A 22,480-nucleotide genomic window follows, 5' to 3' on the forward strand; every position below is an offset into this window, starting at 1 on the left:
CACTGATGCTGTTTTCACCCTGTCTGAAACACTGTTTTAGTTCTTGGCCCGCCTCCTAAAATAACTCCCTCTAGCGCAGACTTTGTAACTTCAAAGAACTTTTACATCCTAAAAAAACTATAACTCACTGAAGGGTAGAGAGGAAAAACCTGATAAGCATATTATACATTGTGTTTGTACCAATATGATACCAGAGTTTTGATATTTGAAGCCAAACTAATGATTTGATGTAGCACAACAATAAGTTCCCTTTTCCATTAAACCTGTGTTGTTTGGTTAACAAAATCAGATGTAAGTTCTTGACCTTTATCAGGACGTCCTAAAAAGAAAATCAAGCCCCTACATCTCATCCAAAATTCAGCTGCAAGTTTTTACCAAATCAAAAAGACAGCACATATCACCATTGTTTTTAAATCTCTCCACTGGCTGCTAGTAAGTCACAGGATTGATTTTAAAGTTTTACTGCTCATTTTTAAATCTCTGAATGGAGCTGCTTCCAAATACATAATAGACATGATATATAACCAATAAAACCAATACGAGAAGATAAAACCCCACGAGACCTCTGAGATCACTGGGAAGTGGTTTGCTAGTGGTACCCAGGTAAAGATCTAAACATAGAGAAGCAACTTTTAGTTTCTATGCATCCCAACAATGGAACCAAATTCCTGATGATGTTGGTAGTGCTCCATCAGAAATCAGGTAAAAAAAAAAGGGCCTTTTCAACAAAGCTGCTTTACAAGATCATACCGTATTAATATAATATAGTTCCATACTAAATCAGTTTTGATCAACCAGCTACGTAGCACAAGCTTGTAAGGTAACAGTAATTAAACCTCTGCTTAAAAAGCCCACTCTTGATCCAAAAGTTTTAGATAATTTTAGACCCATATCAAACCTGCCCTCTATGTATGACGTTGGTGGAATAGACACACAAAGAAAAATATATTTGTGCGTGTGTGCTTGAGTGTGTAATTTATTACTAAATGAAAAGTCAGTACTGTTACTTAAAAAGTTTCACAATGCAAGCATGGACACACACACACACACACACACACACACACACACACACACACACACACACACACACACACACACACACACACACACACACACACACACACACACACACACACACACACACACACACACACACACACACACACACACACACACACACACACACACACACACACACAGCAGCTTACATGACGATGAGGGCAGCTGTGCTCGAGTGCTCTTTCAGTAGCTCGTTGAGTCGGATCTGACGATTAGTCTGAAGAGCAAAGCAAACAAACACAGGTTCAAACATTTAGGTCTCAACTTACCAGATCACTATCACAAAATGCTGCAGAGTCTGAGCCACAGAACAGCTCACAGTGCTACACTGTTACTCTGCATGGAACTGTTTCCACTCACACTATTTATAGGAGCAGTTTAATTGGGCAGTAGTGCATTAGTATTCACTCCCCTGACATTAGCTTATGCTGCAAAGGTTTTGGAAGATATATCACATTCACCATAAGAGCAGTCTAAACTCAAAAATGGCTGAAGCTTCCATTCAAGTTTATCGTGAGGACTTTCCCTCAGCCAAACTCTTGTTGGATGTGAACTTCATGCCATCATTACCACATGATTGTGGTGAATTTTTGGCTAATGTCTGCTCGCCATTTCATTTACCATCAGTGACGAGTGACCTCTGTCCAACACGCTGTGCTTTCAGTGCAGCGGCAAAAGCCCACGTGAGAACTTGTGGGGCCGATCTAATCCAATTCAGAACATTGAAAATTACAATATTTGTTGACGGCCCTATTCAGTACTGACAAAGTGTTAAAGATACACAGAATGACATGGCGAGGTATATTGAGTGGGAGGGTGCGGACCTTAGCACGATACAGCTCAAGCTCGTTGTCCGTGATCCTCCAAGGTTCACTGTTCTTTAGCCGCTCTGCTGCCTCCTGCTCCATGTCGTCTTCCTTCAGGCGATATGGCTCGATCATTTCCTCAAAGGCCGACACGCTGTACAACAACAGTTGGATAATTGATAGTAAGTGGGAGAACAAATTTCCTCGTCTAGTATGACTTTGTATCCATTCTTTAATTACCCAAACATATTAAGTAAAAGCCTCATCAAATATGTTGCTGTCATAATTAACAGATGGAACTTAACCACAAGGTAATAGCACAAAATCCCATTTGGGTGGGGTGGAGAAAATAACATATAATGTGACACAACGCTAACAACAACATAGCTTTGTGTTTTTTCCTTCCCTCCACTTACCTTCAGAACATACCAACCAACTTCTGTATTTACAATACAATTAGGTAATGAAACTAGTCAGTACACTGCACTTTCATTTCGTGGTTTTCCATTGACTGCCCACTAATCTAGTGGTTAATTCTATTATATAGACCAAACATCATTGTAATTGGTAAATGGTTTGTATTTATATAGCGCTTTTGTAGTCTTGATGACCAATCAAATCCAAATACCATCAATTTCACTTCAACAAAATATCTTGAGACCCTTACAGACTGAGATACAGAGGTTGACAGGTTTGTAATACATGAATCCTATATTTGTAGTTTTTGACATAGCTTATATCTATTATAATGATCATATTTAAACAAAACATCTGTAAAGTGAAGATTAGCAGCATTCACATAATTATACAGGTTGATATTTAGTGGTCACAGTGGAGGCATGACCTGGCTCTGAAAGCTCTTCTGGATGTTTTACTTTTCAGTCTGATTTTCCTGTTCCTGATTTATTTTTGGTGATGCCTCTGTGATGTTGTTATCACTTATAACAATGATGGACACCTTTACAAAGGTAAAACCCAAATAGTAGTTGGCTGGTTATGTAGAATACAATTCATAATACATTATAAGTCATAAAGTCATGTCTAAAGTCATATGAATCTAAACATGTATAATAATGATCGACACAATTACTCAAAGTCAAATGTAATCTGACCTCATTTGAGTGTCAGGTTCTAAGGTGAAAGATTGTTCTATTAATTTTCAGACAGAATCTGTTAGTGAAGACCAACAATGGTTTCTATACAGTGTTATCTTTACACAGGAACTTTCCACTTTAGGATAGCAGATGGGATGTGTCTGCTTCTAGCTGCAGAAAGTCAGTTGTATACTTAGTCACTTCTTTTTGGGGGTTTTATTAATCATTCCTATTGGTTAAGATGAAATTTTACTCAACATCTTTTTTAGTGAGGTCTAAGAAAATGGTCAGTGTGCTTGGATACTCTAAATATTCAATAAATAAATATTAAACTATTTTATGGAACCTAACACTGTTAAAAAAGACTGCAAAGCCACCTGAAATAATTAAAGTTAGCAGTGTGTGCAGTTTTATTTCATGTCAGAAGCCTTCTGAAATGTGGAAAAACAAGCAGGAAGTGACCACTTCATTGACGTAGCATAGCAAAGCTTAATTCAAATTAACGCGTTTTTTTAATGAAAAGTAATAATAGTTTTCTTTCAACAGGGATGATTATGACACAACGTATACTGATTGAATAACAGCTGTTAAGAAAGTGCATTATACATTATTTAGTATCCAAGTCATTGTAGCAACTTCACCCACCTCAATGTCTGCTGGTCTGTATTAGCAACTGTAGTAACTAGCTGTAATTTGAACAGCTCTTGTTTAATATTATATATGAAATATATCCGCTAGAGCATGCATGGTTAGTAAAGGTAATGATGGATAAAACTGTGTGGCAGAAAAGATTTTATCTTTGAGGTTTATTGAAGGAAACTTACTGCTCCTTCTTGGGCTTGGTGTTTACGTCTCCCAGCACAGTGATATCCGAGAAGTCTATCCTGAACTTGCTCAGCAGAGTGGCCATCCTGCAAAAAGCAAAAACAAAGAGCTTTGGGATAAATACTGGAGACCAGCTGTAGACATTTTAATCTGAGGAGCTATGCACCGAGTCATCCTGAAGGCCAGGGGAAGTGGCTTTGAATATCTCTGTTTGAAGATTGTGGGAGGGGGCAGGTAGGGGAGGCATTCTGAGTATGAGAGTCATTTCCTTTATCTTCAACTTCAAAGAGGCCAAGAGCTTGAAATCATTATCCATCACATATGGTGAACTTTAAACCAGGTGTTTATGCTATATTGTTTTTGTAATGTCATGTTCTCAGAACCGCATTTCAGTCTTGCACGATGTCAACACAGGACTAAATTCTACTGTGGAAACTTCTCGTGATAATTTTTGTCCCGGATGTGTAGCCTTTTCATGATCCCACAACCTGACGGAAATTGCACACAGGTGTGTGCTCACACACAGAGATAATAAACTAGGCTTCTGGCACCTAGCTGATTCTAATTTTATCCAACAAAAGGAGGTAGGAGGCAGCTGCAGGGGACAATGAGAGAGAGATAGAGAAAAGAGAGGGGCGAGAGAGAGAGGGGGGTGACTTTGTAATGAAAACTGTCATGAAGGTTTAAAGACAATATTTCAAATGTTATACTCTCAAAAAACTTTCCAAATTTTGTGAAACAGAGAGGGAAAGTTTGGATATCCATATCATGTGCAGCAAATGGTTAGGGCAGCTTGGCATAAAACCTCGAACCAGCTCGACCAACGATGTCCAAATGAAAAGAAATACAACTTTCAACACCTATGAAGCAGCTCCTCTCTGAACTGGGGGCTGTTTAGTTCTCTGCTTTTGATGAGATTCATTTTGGAAATTAAGGCTGTCGTTACATTGTTAAGCTTCAGGGAATATACACACACTATTAATGTGAGATAGTGGTGAGATTGGTCTTATTTTCATCACTGTGACTCGCCAAAAAACACACCGATTTGTCTTTGACTTCAACATAAAAATGTTTGGCCATTTCTCTTGGGGAGCACAAGATTTCTTGATAGTTGCCATGCTCTTTGTAAGGATGACACATACTAACTACGCATATTCACCATGACTCCGACCAATGGCAAACAGCCAGGTGGGACCATACTATAATTTTTGTAATTTTGAACTTTGTCATGTTTGCCCTTGTTGGGGTATATAAAGCTAAATATATAGCACTTTGAGCATGATCTACAAAGATCCCAAATAAAAAGTGATAGATTGTATGTGCATTATAACAGATTGCCAATTTAATGCCATGGAATTGGAGGTGTTAATGGAAGAGGCAAACAAACATGTTGTTGAGCTACAAAAAAGAAAATATTAATATAACCCAAAGAAATGCGATATGGGAGAGTATCCGCAAGAAACTAAATGTTGTGGGTAAAACAAAAAGAACCGATGAAATTAAGCGAAGATGGCAGGACATAAGAACAAAAGAAAAATACCTCATAACAAAAACCCAATCAGCTTTCATGTTTTTTGGTAGTTGAAATCAAGTTTGCACATGTTTTTACATGTGTGAGACTTCAGTAGATCAGACCAAAAGTGTCATGTCACTAGCAGCTGAACATAGAAGTGAGGTGCTGAAAGGAAAGCAGATGGTTGCTTTATGAGAAGGCTCTCTAATGTCTGGTCTAATTTCAATGCTACTATTATTCTGTACACCATTTGTACAAATAGCAGTGATTAATAAGCAGTGAATTATAGCAGTAATTTAGAAACATATTCCAAACACCAGGACAGTTGTAGCTCTTTTCTAATCTTGATGGCGACTTAAAGGTCTCAACAGAAGAGTTTTGCCATTCAAACAAACATGTGTACAGTGCATCTATATGCAGCACCTTTCTCTATCATACGTCAATCACCAACTGTCGGAACAGTGGTCAAGGGCAATTTGGGATTCAGTATGTGCCAACGGCATGTGAAGTGGGAAAGACTGGGCTGACCCTTTGGGTAGTGGGCGACCCACTCCATCTCCTGAGCCACAGCCGCTTCAGTTCTACAGGGTTTCATCCGGTGTTGCTACCAAACGGTTGATATGTGAGTGTTTGGTTACAGTGGGGAAAGGTGACTATATTTGTGTTAACTTTGAACTTGGCCTAGTGGATTAGGAGAAAGTTTAATACTCACGCTCGGCGGTCATGATCGATTCTGTTGATCTTGCCTCCAATGAAGACGCGGATCTTGCAGTCCTTCCACCTTTTCTTGTTAGTGAGCAGGTAGGGGATGAGCAGGGTCAGACCTGGAAGGGAGATTAGTTCAGATGTGCTCAATACAGTTTAAACACTGGCCGTGTCCCGGGTCTCAGTGGGATTTTAGGTCGAAAAATCAGCGCCTCAGATTCTCTACATACTTTTTTCATGAGCACACAGGATTTTGCCCTCATGTAATGTTTTTAAAAAGGCTAGAGGAGATGCCCCAGATTTTAGCCCCCTATGTACAGGCCCCCTGACCAAGCAGTTTGAGTCACTGCTAAACAACTAAGACACTTCCCTTCCGCAGCTTCAGAAAATGGTGTTGGTGTTTAAGGTCCGTTAGTCAAGACATATTACCTCTGCCCAACAACATTTAAACCATCATCCAATACGTCAGCTAAAAGCAGCAGTCCAGACTGAGCCAAATGTGAACACAGCTTTGCTTGTATCAAAAAAGAGTCCACTTCTTTTCAGTTAGAGGTGAGGAGGCTGACATGATGACAGCATATCAAGTGTCACATTTTTAAATATGGTGAATACATAAACCATGCCTCGGCTGTTTATCACATATTTATTGACTTATGTGATAAGTGATTTAATAGAGAATGAGTTGTCAACATATCAGCTATGAAATGTAACTTTTCATCGACGACCAACAGTCCCGAGTATTAATTCAGGGATCTTTGCGTCTGTATTGACAGAAGTCTGCTAAACTCTGTGCTACATACTATACTTAATGCTCTGTATACATGTATGTTTGTGTTCACCACATGCTTTTAAGAATGTAGACACTCCCCTGCATGTCTAAAAGAATGCTTTGTGAAAATAAGAAAGTTAGAATTTGCATTTACCTTAATATATTATTATTATATATATATATATATGCCAAATTTCTTGCATTCTTTTTGGTGTTTTCAGACTTGAGAAAAGAAGTAAAGTTTAAAAATACATTACCACATTTAAAATTCTTTTACTTGGATAACAAAAAGGTAATTCCTGTTTTCCAGCTCTACAAATACTTCTACAACATGCAAGGGTGTGCATGTGTTTTTCATCTATTCTCCCAGACTCACCTCCGTCATCAAACAGCCACCAGACGTCAACTGTTCCCTTCCCTTGTTTCTTCTGAAACTGCTGGCTGGCCTCCAGCAGCCTCTGGTCAGACACATTCAGCGGCACTGTTGGACTCCTCTTGTCTACAGGGATAGTTACATAACACGTGAACCACAGCAACAACCAACAGAGAAACATTCAATCAGATTGCAAGATAAAAATTATTGCTAAAATAATTTGTTGAGACTGTTTGGTGTCCTGAGAGTATAAGTTGAGCTGGACAGTAACCAAACATTCCAAGTGGACAGTTTTTGTACATTTGTGGACAGATACATATGTGGTGTTTGGCTCTGTGAACTGTTAAGTTTGGCTGTCAGATAACATTGTCTTATGTTTGAATAACAATTCAAATTAAGTGTGATAATGAGCACTTAAAACATATCAAACAATTCTAAACAAAAAAAAAACCATTCAAACCTCACCACTACACCTTTACAGAACTTTAAACACTTGATAATAGGTACTATGTCTTTAAAGCCTAGCCAATTTCATTTGTTTGGGCTTGATGAACCACAGGGGAGACACCATCAATTGAGCAACAAACAGGAAAGGGAGAGAGACTGTGAGAGCTCAGGAGTTAGCTGGACAGGGCTGGAGACATGAAAACAGAATAGAAGTTTTCACCCTGAAAGAGAAAGCTACGGGCGAACTTTCACCTTAAGAGAAAGAAGAAACAGCAGGTAAAAGAGCTAAGACAGTTTGGAGAAAATTGAAATGTTGGGACACACAACACATACTCAAGACTTGGATTGAGTTAAAGGCACTTTCACAGACACGAGACTTGAGTTACAAGCTGGAGAGCAGAAAAAAGAGAGGAAAAGATAAAATGTTATTCCCTAAAGCCAAGTAGCCAGCAGGCCGGAAACAGGTTGAGGACTGAGAGAGAGACAAGACAGAGACAGCAGAGTGCAGGACGCTATGTTAATACAAGAGGAATTAAAAATATACTGTGAAAAAAGGATGATGAAAGACAGTGCACGAGGAAAGGAAAATATGACCTGAGAGGAAAGAGAGAGAGAGCTAGCGAAGACAGAAAGAAAAGATTTAAGGCAACCCAATAAAGTGGATTTCCTGCCTTTTTTCAACAAGGGCTGGGTTGTAGCTTTGCCATCATCCTCGTCATCTGGGAAATTTGAGACAAAAGGAGAGAGAAAAAAATCATAATTGAGGTAAGATGTTGTTTTGAAATACCAGTGTCTTCCAACCAAGGATTCTTAATCATGAGTTAAAACAAAGTAGCAAAAAAAGAGACAAAACATCCACAATGAAGGAGACATGCAAACAGTACGGTCCCGAGGAGAACCATAACCTATGGGCTCTCAGCTACTAGACTGACATGCACAACCATGGAAAAGCGAGAACCTTCGCTAAAGCTTTTATATAATTTCAAGAGTTTTAACAGAGTTTTGGAATTTTCCCCCAGACTTCTGTGAATTTCTTAGGCCTGACTTTAGCAGTGAAACTCGCAGCTCCCAGCAAGTACTGAATAGTTACATAACACTGTTTTCAGACATGACCTGCAGATGAAGTCCGGAGACTATAGTTTGGACTTTACAGCAGTTTGCTTTTCACACATGCAAAACACAGCGGGAGGTTCTCTGCACGCGTTTCTAACAGCAACAAATCCTATATATTATTCAGGCAAGAGGTGGTGCAAACAGATCCAGCAGGTAGAGGCAGGAAGTAACGTATTAATTCAACTGCAGGGATAACGTGATAACGTGTAAACAGCAACACTGTCGTCAGCTCTTTTCACCACAAAATCTCTAGACATCTTGGTTGGTTTCTTCTACGTTTGTGGCTGAGCATTATTCAGGCGGAGACATTTGTTTTCTATTTTATTTTTCATTTTGGAGGCGCACATAACCCCTCTTTCTTTTTTTGTGACCCTGTCAGTTTGGACACAAAGTAACTATCAGATGCAAAATAAGATTAATAAATATTCATCAAAATATGCCTTTTTCTATATTACTGTGGTGAGTCATTAACATCTCCAAAGAAAGTTTGTAGTCCGCTGGTATGAACCAAGTCAGTCTGAAGGTCGTGGTAGGACACTGGCAGTAGGTGGTAATACCTTCTACACAAGGGTTCACAGGTTGAACTCAGCATGTTATTAATTTCCACAACACTAATTCCATCCTACAATAGAGTCATACACACTGTGACTTTCTACTTCTAACACAAATGTATCCATTAGACTCTCTACTTTTCTTATATGTCACATTTTATACTACACCTTATACCACATTTAAAAGGACAGTTCGCCCCAAAATTTAAATTCACTCATTTTATACCCACCACTAAGCCGATGGAGGGGTGGGGAAGTACTTAAATCCACAAAGTAAAGGGGTAAACAGTGTTGCAGCAAAATCCAATACAATTGAAGTAAATGGCGACCACTTTTTCAAACGTAAAAAAAATCCTGTGAAACACTGTAATTTACAGGTTTTTGTATAAATGTCCAGTGTTATCCTCCTCTTAGTTACTGCAGCAGTTACAGCAGCTATCGCAAGTTCTCGTAAGACGGCATCAGTAACTATGAGGAAGTGAACAAAAACATGGAGTAAATGAAGTCAGCATTTACTTCAGTTGTATTGGATTTGGCTGCAACGCTGTTTACCCCTGAAACTCCAATAGTCTTTTTGTGAACTCAAACACTTAACCAACCCCTTCATCGGCATAGTGGTGAGTAGATAGGGAGTGAATTTTGATTTTTAGGTGAACTATCCCTTTAAAATTAAAGAAAATAAACTGAGCATACGGTGGCAAACACTTTTTTGACCATGTATGATGTGTGTAAGCTATACCATATTTAACAATATATCTCAACAACGAACTTCATGGCACCAGAATGAATGAGGCTGTCGATGGGAATTTGTGGTTCTACACTTCCCACATTGTGGGAACTGTTTGCTTGTTTGCTTGTTTACTTGTCTCAGAGTTGTGTGGGTGGCACTTGATGGTGATCTCGTTCTGTGTCCGATTCTCTCTTTCACACGCACACACACAGACAAAATGACCCAAGACATCTGTGAACTAACAAACTGGGCCCAGTGGGAGAACTGGGGTCATTGGTCATTGAGGCAACTTCCTGTGTCAGTGTGTGTATGTGGAGGCAGAATAAGGAGGTTGTTGATGGAGTAAGGATTTGTGAAAACAATGTTAAACTTTTTTCCTGGATGAACCGCTTTCCAACGTCATGAACACACCTCTAACTTGTAAATACTCACACTTGAGTGTCAAAACAGTATAAATAACCGCTTTTTTCTAGATAATGATTGGTAGCTCAAGGTGGAATATGAAAGGTAAGTGAGAAGAATGATGAATGAAGCCGTTCATACTGAGGCTTTCTAACCTTTCTGTATAGCTGGACTGTTCTGGAGGCTGGTGGCCTTGGAGGACTGCTTCGATGAATCAGCGTCAGAGTCTTTGCTTGTGTCTATGGACACAATGACATCTTTCATCACTGAAGACTTCTCTTGGGAGGACAACAAGTCATCTGGGAAGAAATGGAATGAGAGTAAAGATGGAGAAGAAAGGTGAAGGAAGAATAGAAAATAAGTCAAGAAAATTGGATTTAACGTGTGGAAAGTTAAAGCATGAAAGCAGATTGAGAGTGTGAAGGTGGAGGAAATTTATAAACACGGCCATTATTTAAATATCAGGTTTGATCAAATACGTATTTGTTTATTGTATGTGAAACAAACAAGGTTTACTGCGCTGTTGATCAGTTTAATTATTTTATTTACCATTTTTTGTGACATTAAATAGGAATTCTGGAAACACCCTATTGAGTCCGATCACATTGCAAAATAATTTTCCGAAACAATGATGTGCGTGTAGTGTCTGATACCTTGTCCTTGGATATGGGAAACATCCAGACCTTCTTTCAGTCGCAGAATAACAGCACCAAACTGGAAGTCAAAGGCATCGCTGAGAGGGAAAAAACACAAATGAAAGTTTCACACCAGCAGAGGACAGAAAAGGGCACAATGCTAACTAATCTAAACAGAGACTCAAATCAAAAACACACACGCGATTTGAAAAGAAAAGACCTCAACAACTGTGAAAAGAAGTGCACTCAGGAAATAGCATGTTCAAACATCTTTCTCAATTCTGCAGGCTGAACCTTGTCTGTACATTGTCATGGTTTCTATCTGAGGGAACATTAATTGTATCAGCATATTAGCTGTATTATTGGTAATGCAGGGCCCGACCTTCTTTCACCTTCAGCTTTAAAAAAAACTGTTTATCAGTCGGCTCTAGTAAAGGGCTTAAAAAAGTTCAGCTTCCTAAACTCCACCCTTCCGACTTCAAAGTGTTACTATCAATTTACTAGCTCCATGCAGTATTTATGCACTTTCAGTCTCAGGGCATCTGTAAAAGCTGCTTCACTGTTGCACCAAATTAGTATTAGAAAAATGACAAACTTAAAAAAAATCTATTTATTGATAAGATATAAGACACCTCCATATGTCATATGGCCTTTAATTTTGCAACACCTGAACCCACTATTATATATTTTTTTAAATTTAGACCCGGATACTAAGTTTAGCCTGATTCAGTTACTGTTTAACTCATTCAAGTTTCCCAGCTTTGGGTTTTCATGGTAGAGCATTGGCATAGGACACTGACTATTTTCACTTAAGCTTTGATAAGTTGTGGCATCTCTACTCACTGGATCAAACTAATGTAGGTCTCCACGTTCATCATGTCACCGTCCCTCCAGTCATTTTTGAAGCCAAGCACCAGGGTGTTCGGCTTGAGGCGGCCCAGGCCAGCAGCCTTGACAAGGACAAGAATAGGAAAAACAATCAATGAAATCGCTTCTTATTTCAAAAAGTCAGGCTGTTTTGAAATGTATGAAATGTAAATTTGAAATACACTTTTCCCCTCTCAGGCTTGAGATGAAAACGTAGGCAGTAAATATCTCACCTATGTGAAAAAGGTTGTCAGTTTAATTTCTCTTCAGCAGAAGTGCACTGAAGGTTTTAATGCTCTAACACTGGTTGTAATGTCATAGGAGAAGGGATAACTCTTGTGATATTGAATTTTTTTTCTTTTTGTCTACCAATTCCATGTGTAGGGCCAAACCAACGATGAATGTAGCCTACTAACAAGTATTCAGAATCCACAGCCTGATATTCCCTCTCAGAGAGCTCCATCATTGTCGAATTTTTTTTTTAAAGATCTGAGCCACACTGTTGCACTGGAACATATTACTCATTGAAAACACTCCCCTGTAGCCAGTAACACCTACAAGAGCACCAAGCGTTGGTTAATTTGCAGCTTCAAAAAAATACCATTTCTCTTCGAGTAATGTTTAAACTTTTCACTTAGCGAGGAATCTCTCTCCTTCATTTTTTCCTATTTCTCCAATCCTTTTTTTTTTCGCTTGAAAGCAAGTAAATGGGCCAATTCTGCCCAATGACACATTGTTTGTAATACTAGGCTATGAGCATAATTCTAACATGATTTGACATGCATTGAGATCAAGTTGCTGAGCCAAAATTGTATAAAACTTATGGCCTCAAGGAATAAAATGATCCCCAACCTAATAGATGTGTACTCATTAAAGCACAGACACAAACAGAGGCAACGCTGCTGATTGTCTGCACTTGTTGTACAAGGCTACAAGAGGCTTGAACAACGTTTTCCGGAAATAAATCTCTGCATGTAGACGACCATCTTATCTCAGTGCCATTGTTTGCAGTACGGAACTGATAAGTTTCTCTGTAATATCCTTTAGCTAGCACTATAACAGCGTTGTTGTTTCCTACCTGGAGCAGGTACTGTGTGCCCTGCCTCATGTCCTCAGCGAATACTGGTGTGTAGAAGGCTTTGGTCTCATTCTTCAGCAACCAGCGCTGGTACCGGGACTGCTCTGTGGACAGATCTTTGAAGTTTGGTCTTCTGGAACCCTATAGGGAGGTAAGCATACACACACACACAAATATATAATTCCACACCCTTGCCTTTAGCATCCTACAAGTTTAGAAACAATAACATGATAAATGCGTGAGTCCAATTGTTCAGGTTTATATGTCACAGGATGATCAATTTAATCTGATTTTGATCACAGACCAACAAATTACATCTGTAGAACAAAGTCCTCCTTTGAATCTCCCCATCTGGGATTTTGTTTATTCCTGCCGAAAAGAGTTCAAAGCCACTTCTCAGCAAGGAGACTGCAATGCCATTAGCTGGGAATGTTTACACCATTTAACTGCTAAGCTTTTCTAAGCCCTAATGGAAGCATTAGAAACATGCCTGCACTCATCCAATCAAAACTGCCTTTCCATTGTGAAACCTTTTTGGCTGGCCTAGATTCGTAAAAAGATTTTTACTTTTACTTTCAAATGATTAAATAATTCTTACGTGCTGGTGGTGCTACTTTTATTGACTTGCCAGTTAGAAACCAACAGTAGTTGAGAGCTTGGTAAGTCTAGTCAGATTTAGAACTTAAAACTGACACTGATGCACAGTGGGGCTCAGTTATAAAAAACAGCCTTTGTGGCAAAAGCAGTTGACACACTTGATGTCGCTGGAGCATAATCAGACAGTTTAAAATAGCTGTATTGAAACACAATTTGACAGTTGCCCTTCTCTTGTCAGTTTCTGGAAAGAAATATTTAACATTGGGACTCTTGTTTTGAAGGGGGGTTCTAACGGAAGGGGGTGTTGTCGAGAGACAAGTTTTGAAGTGCTAAGGAAAATAAACGGGTGCGATGTCCCGACTCAATAACCATCTCTCGTTTCATTTTTAGGCTGAGGCCTGACGGTATAAGAGGAAAAAACTATCGGCTACACATCTAAAGAGTCTTGAATTTGAAAAAGATTCAAGACTTTTTAATACCTTTTAAGGGTCTTGATTTTCCCTAAATTTATATATATCAACTTTTAATACTTTTCAAGACCCCGCGGATACCCTGTAATTGCATAAAAGCCTCACACTCAATGGGTCTATAAACAACTTTTAAACAATGTGGGCCCCCTTCTTTTCTCATGTTAGGAGAATGGATCTCCTTGTGATCCCAGAATGATGTATGTTTATATTTATGTATGTATATGTATACATGAACTTCAATTTTACTTTCTTAATCTTTCCTCCTTGGATGGGGTGGGGGATGGGCATGTATGCATACCCAAGGTCTCAGTTGTCAGGAAGGACTTTATGGTTGTACTTGTTGGACTGTCAACTGTATTAATATTCATGTATATTTATATGTATACTATGTTACTGTTGTTTTGTACATGTTAATATTATACTTTAGCATTTTTTTGACGTTTTTTCTGATTTGTTTATTTATTTATTTTTTTGTGTAATTTTGTCACTGTTATTTTTGATGTTTTTGGGGGACATGTACTCAACATGGATTTTTCAAAACAATAACCACAAAAGGCAGATCAAGAAACAACAAAAGAGTATATTACATCTACTCACCGTGCGAATATGACCACAGATCATTAGGCCTACATTCTTGGTGAAACTGTGAACCAGGTCCAGGAGAGCTGGTCGAGAGTTGGGGTAACCAGTCATCACCAAACATTGGGGTCTACAAACAGACATGTACAAGAGAGGTCATCAGTGCATCTTCATTAATATCAGGTTTTACTTTCTCTCTCTCTCTCTCCCCCTCTATATATATATATACAATGTCAAACTTGTATCTTTTGCAATAACCTTTACAGAATTGTTACTCTTTAAATCTGCGGCTACCTTTTCTTCTGACCCTCACAGTGGCCCCTAGTCTTGTTAGCACAGAACAAAAAAAAGCAGGAGCAGAGTAGCGAACATCAAAGCAAATATGCTAAGCTCCATGGGATTTAATTGAGGCGGTGAGAGTTGGAAAGGAGCTCAGGGGAATGGGCAAGTCTTTCTGAAGACACCATCAAATGCCTTTTAATCTCCTGCTTGGTTTGCTGCCATGGGAACAATCCAAAGGCACACCGTCACTAATACATTTTGTTCTTCAAAACCAACTAATTTGATTTTGATTCAATGAAGAGTGGTCTCTACGTAAGAGTGAAGCACAATTGGTTGCTTTAAAAGTTTGGTTTGACAATTTGATTTAAGTAGCCATCTACACTTTACATTTTTCATAGAATGCTGCCTAGTTCAGTGTTAATGGCAGTAATTAGGGTTATACCTGAAGTTCTTGATGTGGTCCTCCACTCCACTGAGGTGCAAAGTATGGGTCAGAGACTGGTGGTAGGTCAGAGCCTGGGTTGAAGAGCCCCAGTTCACATCTGGAGAGGAAGAGGCATGCAGGCAGTAACACACAGTGCAATTAGGAATTGTGTTTACAGGTCATCCTGCTGGACCAAAGGCTGCCTGACTCATGTTGTGTTACAGGCAGTGAGAAGGCCTCATATGTGTGTGTAGCTGCATGTCAAACTGAGCGTGCACACAGGTGCCCAGGGTCAGCTTTTTGTTTGAAGAAATGCAAAGATGTGTAGAAGATCCTTTTTGGGGGGGGTGTTGTTGAGTTTAGGGTAAAAACTGGGAGCAGACACTCTCCAGAACACTCAACGTGAATAGCACGTGTGACATGTTTCCTACAAGATCAGTATGACATGTAGCAATATAAAAAATGAAAAAAGACAATGTCATTTCATAAGCAATGTGAGCTAAATCTTGACAAACAGCACAGGGTGCAGTGACTGTTGGGTTACAATGGTGAAAAATACTTTTATGATGCCTTCAGCTGACATTGGGATTTATCTACAGTATCTTACTTTTGCTGTAATGTTTTAAGTTATTACTCACCAGGCTTCTTGTAGCTGACATAAATATAGAGACCCAGAACAATGACGTTAGTGAGGAGGGCTGCCCACCAGTTGATGACAAACATCACCACACAGCAGAGCACGGCACCAGCAAGAGAAACCCACATGTTGTAGTATTTGAAGCTGGGACGCCAACCTGCAGCAATGAATACAAGTAAGAACACAACGAGACCAAAGGACATTCATAAACATAAAGCAACCTTGGAGAGCTTGTAAAACTCTGTATGGGTATTAAAATGTTACAAAATATATATTATTATGGTAAACTGAGGAAATGCACTTCATGTTAAGGTAGAAGTCTGTTTCTCCAAAGATGTTGTAACTGACCACATTAAGTCAGAAGCGACCAAGGTCATCCTGCATGAAAGGAAAACCTTTCCAATATTTTTAACATGGTCTTAACATAATAAACACTGCTGTTAAAGAGTATGAATTAAGTTAAGGGTTAAAGAATGAGAGTTAGCAGCCTGTAAGACTGTACACCAGTAGATTATGTCAGCTATTAGGGACCACACGTTTTTACTTGGTTCCACAGATACTAGACTAATTGAATTTTAGTGATGGGATACATTGGGACTGTGTATGGTTACATAATGACAGGGTCTAAAACAATCCACAGGACATAAAGGGTACATTGATGGTACTTTTTTTCTCAGTACCATGCAAAGATTTAAAAAAGGTCCTGAAAAGGCCAGAATAACAAATGGGTTTACAGTTTATAGTTGCAAAGGCAGGAAAAAAGTAAGTGTGTGTTACAGCTGGCCTTTAATTGAGTAATGTACCATTTAAGTCCATGTTATAAAATGACCTGCTTGGAAGAATTAGAAGCACATAAAGAATATGTACCTGATGTTCTGCTAGAGCTTTGGTATTGAGGGGGAGAAAAGCACAGAGCTTAATAAAAATACTACACGCATTTAATTCAGCTAATCATTTTACAGCCTTAAGTGTCAGTTAATCCAAAATACAAAACTCACCATACAGTTTAGTTGAAATTATCCATGTTTTCTTGTATCTGTGTGAGATTTCTACTTTTGTGTCAATGCAATGGAGGAAATGGAATCTTATCGCCTTCCAAACACACTGTCCACTGTCATCATTTTGGATAAGGCAACTGTTTTATTTAAGGTTAGGATTCATGAGCATTTGTTTTTTAAACTGCATTGTTTGAACCTGAATAACAGACTCTTATCAATTTTAGTTTTTAATATTTGTAACTAAATATAACAAAAAGCCAAAGATTCCAGTTAGAAGGTTTCTTGGGTGAGAAGCCTGAAACAGTTTTGAGTTGCAGTCAAATTAATGTTGACGATCTGTAGCTAAAAGCATCCAGAACATTGACATACTGTAACAGCACAAGTTTGTTTATTGCTTACATGCTTCTTTATCCAAATACTGTGATGATAAGTGATGGGGATGCATGATCATATTGAAAATATCAGCTTAATAAATTGACAGATCTTCCAAATTTTTGCAATTTTAAAAATCATTTAAACGTATTCTCCATAAATATTCTCTTGATTATGAAACTTAAATCGTACAATTTCATGAAAAATAGATCAAAATCCTAATGAAGAGTAAATGAAGCCTGTATGATAGTGTTGAATGCTCAAGAACAAGTAAATGATTCTTGGGTAAAAATTATTTTATCAGCTACCTGAAAAAGTAAACTATGCTTTCATTGTGTGTCTACCGTATCCATTGATTTCCCTTTTAGAACCTGAATTTCCCTCTGCTATACACTTAAACATTAAAAATCTTGTAAATCATCAGCTGACTGCTCGCGCATTAAGGAGAGAAACTATACATTTTACATCAGATGTTCTGTTAGCTTTTCCTGAACATGACCTGTCTTATGGGCTTTCAAAAACATTCTCTAAGCTCTTTGATGTGATCTGCAGCTCAAGTGCTTCAAGTAATTCCCTCAAGTAATCAGTTCCCATCATATTCACTGTTAAACAGCATAAGCCTCAAGACTCTGCTCTGAGACGTTGCTCATTGTCTTACTTCTGGATCTAGCACCGTTTACTTAATTTCTCTTGTTTGTGGGGCTTGATCTTACCTGGTGAGTTAGCCAGTGAGGCATGGAACACAGAGAAGTTGATCAAGGCATAGGACGCCAAGAAGAAGTTGGAGATGATGGGGGCAATTACATTCAACTGAGCTGCAACATGAAAACAACAAACAGTCAACTCACAATTGGTCAAAGCTCACCTGTAATTCCATATTCTCTAATCCTGTCAGTAAAAGCCAAAATCCTGTTAGGTTACAATACTTCTAAATGTTTAATTTAGCAGAAATAGTTGAACAATGACATAGTGCATTATTGTTAGGGTCAAAGTTTATCCTTGATGAAAACTTTAATCCATGGAAAATTATCAGAGATGAAGGTCAATATGCACTTGATATCAATGGATGGCTTTGCGTTCTGACCAAAATCCTATATCCCAATAGATGTAATTTTTTTTCTGATAATACATATTTTAACTTGTTACTCAAACCTTTTCTTGACCATGTAAATAAGGATCAGGTATTCACAGACATACTACAATGTTTTCATGATTTAAGTATGTACTTTTGTACTAATTGCCATCAAAACAGGAATATGTTTGAACGAACTTAACCAACTGACTAATCAAATTAAATCTTAATTCATTATTGTTTTTCACTAATTATTTCCCCTAAAATTAGCACGAACCTACAATGTCATTTTCAGGAAAGTTAGAAAAAAAAAAAAATTCTAAACCTGTTAAAATAAATTATAATGTTATTTATAATTCAAAGCATTTTACATTTTGGACCAACACCACGGCCTCTATGTTGTTAGTTTTTAGTCTATAGAAAGTAGTGTTTACTGTGTCAGAGTAGTGTAATGAGCAGTGTGTGCAGCCATACCAATGAGGATGAAGGCCAGTGCTATAAAGAAGGTCAGGATGTAGCCTCGGAGAGGCTCATTATTCTTGCCATAGCCTTTAGCAAACATGGCCAGGCCGGGGTAGATATTGTCCTTACACAAAGCCTGTGGATAAATCACAGCATGTTTTAATTGTTCATTTAAAAAGAACTGCACATGAACAACATTGTCTATCATTGATGTATTTTAAATGGGTTGTTACCTGAAAAACTTTAGGTGCACTGACTAAAGAAGCCAGAGCTGAGGACAGAGTGGCAGAGAAGATACCGGCACTAATGATGGGTCCAAAACCAGAAACCATACTCATCACCTAAATAGAAGATTAAATGCATTTTGAAATCGTTGAAACCTAATGAACACCGCCAGCTCTTGGAAGTTTGCCCTCCCCCACAAAACGTTTTCAACAACTCAGTGGCACAGTGGTCATGGGTTGGGGGTTGGGTGGTGGCTGGGTCATACCTGGAAGTCATTCAGGAGTCCATGGTGGCAACTATATTTATCGGTCTGACAGGAGGAGAAGTCATAGCCGAATTTGCAGGCGGCATCAGTGCAGTTCAACATAAACTCGGAACTGAGAGTGTCATTCACATTTCCAGTGGCTTCCCTCACAATACAGGAGCCTATTGATAGGAAAGTATAGGGCACATATTAAAACTCTGTAAAGAAATGAGATAAAACCAAAAAAGTGAAGATTCCCAGAGCTACAGAGATAGAATACTGCACCTGTTGAAACAGCAACACCCAGGTAGACTATTCCTGTGATTAATATGGCCAGAAGGGTTCCTCTAGGGATGGCTAGTTGTGGGTCCTGTAACAAACAACCACAACTCAGACTTAAGATGGCAAGCAATATATAACAGCAAGAATGGTCAAATGCATTATATCAGAATAAACTTTTGGGATGGATCATCATCTATATCCAGGGGGTTTGTTAACTACTGGTGACTTACAGCAAGGTCTCCTGAAATGTTTGCTCCAGCCAAAATACCAGTGGCTGCAGGGAAGAAGATTGAAAATACGGAGAAGAAGGTTTCATCTCTGAAGTTGGGACCCATATTCTCCCACATGATTGCACCTGACAGGAAAATAGAGTTTTAATTACTGAAACACAGACAAAGCCTTTAGTGAAGTTACTGCATTAGCTAACATCCACTGTCAGGGATATTAGATTGTACAGATGTTAACTCTGCATCATTAGAAGTCAAAAAATAGGATGTGTCATACTGTCATAGCCAAAGAAGCCAACAGATTCCTTTGCTTTGACTGGTATGAAGGTTCCAATGAAGTAGTTGATGATGGCCGTAATGAGGACAAATAGCAAGAAGATCTGGGCCTACAGAGAAGCAAATTAAACAACAAATTAGTCACCACTGACAAATGTATGAATGAATCACTGTGTTTGATAAGCTCTTCTTGAAGTGACTTTTCATGATGAGTCATAGCACTATCCAATTTACATTAGCTTCAATGGTATTAGAAATCATATCCTGTTTATACCTTGGCCTCCCATTCCATTCCTGCTACAGAGATGCCCAGGAGAAGAATTACTGTAATGGTGCCGATGATTCGGACATCATTTATTTCATCCATCATGAGGGCATCTGCACCCTGAGAGACAATACAAGGAGTTATTAAATGAAATGACAAAGAACCTCCTATTCTTTGATAGGTATTATTATAGTTACTTGATATTACAAAAGACACATTCAAAGCTACACAAAGGCAACTGGACTTGCTTGAGTGAATCTCTGAACAGTGTTTCTGAGTGGAGCTAATGTGGAATGGTAGTAGCAAAAAGAGGGAACTTTTTACTTCAAAGACTACCTTTTGAAGATGTTATTGTGGTGGTTGCCACAAACAAATCAGAGTTAGTGTAGGTGTAAAAATACTTAAGATTCAGTGTGAAATTGTAGCAAGACAGAGGATATCAGCTAAGAAGGCTGTCCTTCATGTGTGTTCCAAGACACATTTGCATTTACAAGGCACATTGAGGAAGCATTTGGGTGCATGCACACCTGAACTTAGTGCTGCCCCTTTGTGATGGATCACTCAGAATGTATGTTAATACTAGGCTTAAATGGGTTCTAAAAGCACCACATGGTGTTAAGAAACTTACTTGAAGAAGTTCAACAACAGTTTCAGCAAAGCCCACCACATACATGGCCACAGCCACTGCATTAGCGAAGGCAAATATCAGACCAATAGAGCCTCCAAACTCTGGACCCAGACTCCTTGAAATCAGGTAATATGCTCCACCTGGAAATAAAAATAAATGAACAAGACGTTAGTTCAAGTTAACTGTCATTTAAATTTAGAATTAATTGAGAGCATGGATTTACTATTTTAACTTGACATGTTTATGTATGCAGTGGGATGATATTGCAATTATTTGCAACTAAAAGTATTGTACAATGGAATAACTATCGACAGCCTGTCCCACATGACCTGTAAATTTACAAACTGTCACGAGGTTGGTTAAAGGCCCAGTGAGTTATTTTCAGTGTTTCCGAAGCTTTCTCTTTAAAACACTTTAGATAGTATGAAGCCAGGGGTAAAGCCGGATTCATCTTCTAACAGGCTCACTTTAATCTGTTGTTTATGTCAAACAGTTCCATCCGAGGTTTCCATGAGCACAGTTAGCCCAATGATCAATTAAGCACTCTACTCTCGTGTGAGGTACTGTTGTGGCCTCACAAATTCAACAGCTGGGAGAGGTCCCCAGGGCAGCCCTTAATCCACATTTATTTGGTTTCCAGGATCAAATATCAATCCGTATGAAACAACAGGTCTGGCTGATTAGCTACTTCTAACTAATATCCAGCTATTGGCGTCTTGTCTTTAATCACACGCTTGCCTGCAACAAAGCAGCTTAGATTTGCCCCGAGGCCTGGCTGGAGAATTCATCTGAACATAAAAAGTTGCACTGTGTTGTAAACTGTTCAGTTGTGTCACACTGTGTTGTGAAATTAAATGTTTTAGTTTGATGGCCCCATGTCCTAATGGACCACACTATGGTCTGACTAGTCACCCAGTGGCTAGAAATCTAGGACACCAATGTGAGAAACCTATACCACCAAATGTCACAGAAAAATCGAAATTATCCATTTCAGTCATTAATAAAAAAATCTAGAGACAGCTTCAGAGTTATGTGTCTTGTTTCCATTCTCTGCCAAACCACCTTACACATTGCTTAGATAGGCACACACACACACTAATGTCAGGTGTGAACAACTATACTTCAGGAGTTGTGAAATATTGGCAACTGCACTTAACCCTAACCTGGTAAATGTGTTTCTTGGGCCATTTTCAGACGTTACCTCCAGAGTAACTCTGGAGATTTTCGTCCAGATTTTTATTTATTTTTCCTTTCATTTATGAAAATTGTAGCAGGAGGTTCTCTGCTAATAAGAGGTTATGTGTGCTGTATCAATGCATAGTGTACACTCATTTTGACAATTCAAATAAAGCTTTAAAAGCAATTCATGGCCACGATGAGTGTATGTATACCTCTTAACTGTAGTTGTGATGTGGACTCTCATAAACCACTAATTAAAAAAAGATATTTTACATTACATTTGTTCTGTCTCAA

At 38.6% G+C, this 22,480-nt stretch overlaps 1 protein-coding gene across 1 annotated transcript in view; it reads right to left on the bottom strand.

The window, feature by feature from the left end:
* The window catches only part of slc12a2 (solute carrier family 12 member 2), a 46,295-nt gene that overhangs the window by 4,216 nt on the left and 19,599 nt on the right, over positions 1-22,480 (bottom strand). The window contains exons 5-26 of the mRNA XM_061074230.1: positions 21,008-21,147; positions 20,389-20,499; positions 20,116-20,224; positions 19,842-19,966; positions 19,615-19,699; positions 19,351-19,511; positions 19,094-19,201; positions 18,873-18,996; positions 18,040-18,141; positions 15,958-16,113; positions 15,338-15,437; positions 14,632-14,743; positions 12,968-13,108; positions 11,866-11,972; positions 11,041-11,120; positions 10,543-10,686; positions 8,242-8,310; positions 7,148-7,270; positions 6,010-6,121; positions 3,784-3,870; positions 1,884-2,019; positions 1,209-1,276 (exon numbers count right to left, since the gene is read on the bottom strand). Coding sequence (XP_060930213.1) covers positions 1,209-1,276; positions 1,884-2,019; positions 3,784-3,870; positions 6,010-6,121; positions 7,148-7,270; positions 8,242-8,310; positions 10,543-10,686; positions 11,041-11,120; positions 11,866-11,972; positions 12,968-13,108; positions 14,632-14,743; positions 15,338-15,437; positions 15,958-16,113; positions 18,040-18,141; positions 18,873-18,996; positions 19,094-19,201; positions 19,351-19,511; positions 19,615-19,699; positions 19,842-19,966; positions 20,116-20,224; positions 20,389-20,499; positions 21,008-21,147 — 2,500 coding nt within the window. The remainder of the gene's footprint in view (positions 1-1,208; positions 1,277-1,883; positions 2,020-3,783; positions 3,871-6,009; positions 6,122-7,147; positions 7,271-8,241; positions 8,311-10,542; positions 10,687-11,040; positions 11,121-11,865; positions 11,973-12,967; positions 13,109-14,631; positions 14,744-15,337; positions 15,438-15,957; positions 16,114-18,039; positions 18,142-18,872; positions 18,997-19,093; positions 19,202-19,350; positions 19,512-19,614; positions 19,700-19,841; positions 19,967-20,115; positions 20,225-20,388; positions 20,500-21,007; positions 21,148-22,480) is intronic.

Source organism: Limanda limanda, chromosome 1 (genome assembly GCF_963576545.1).
Source record: "Limanda limanda chromosome 1, fLimLim1.1, whole genome shotgun sequence".
Lineage (NCBI taxonomy): Eukaryota > Metazoa > Chordata > Actinopteri > Pleuronectiformes > Pleuronectidae > Limanda > Limanda limanda.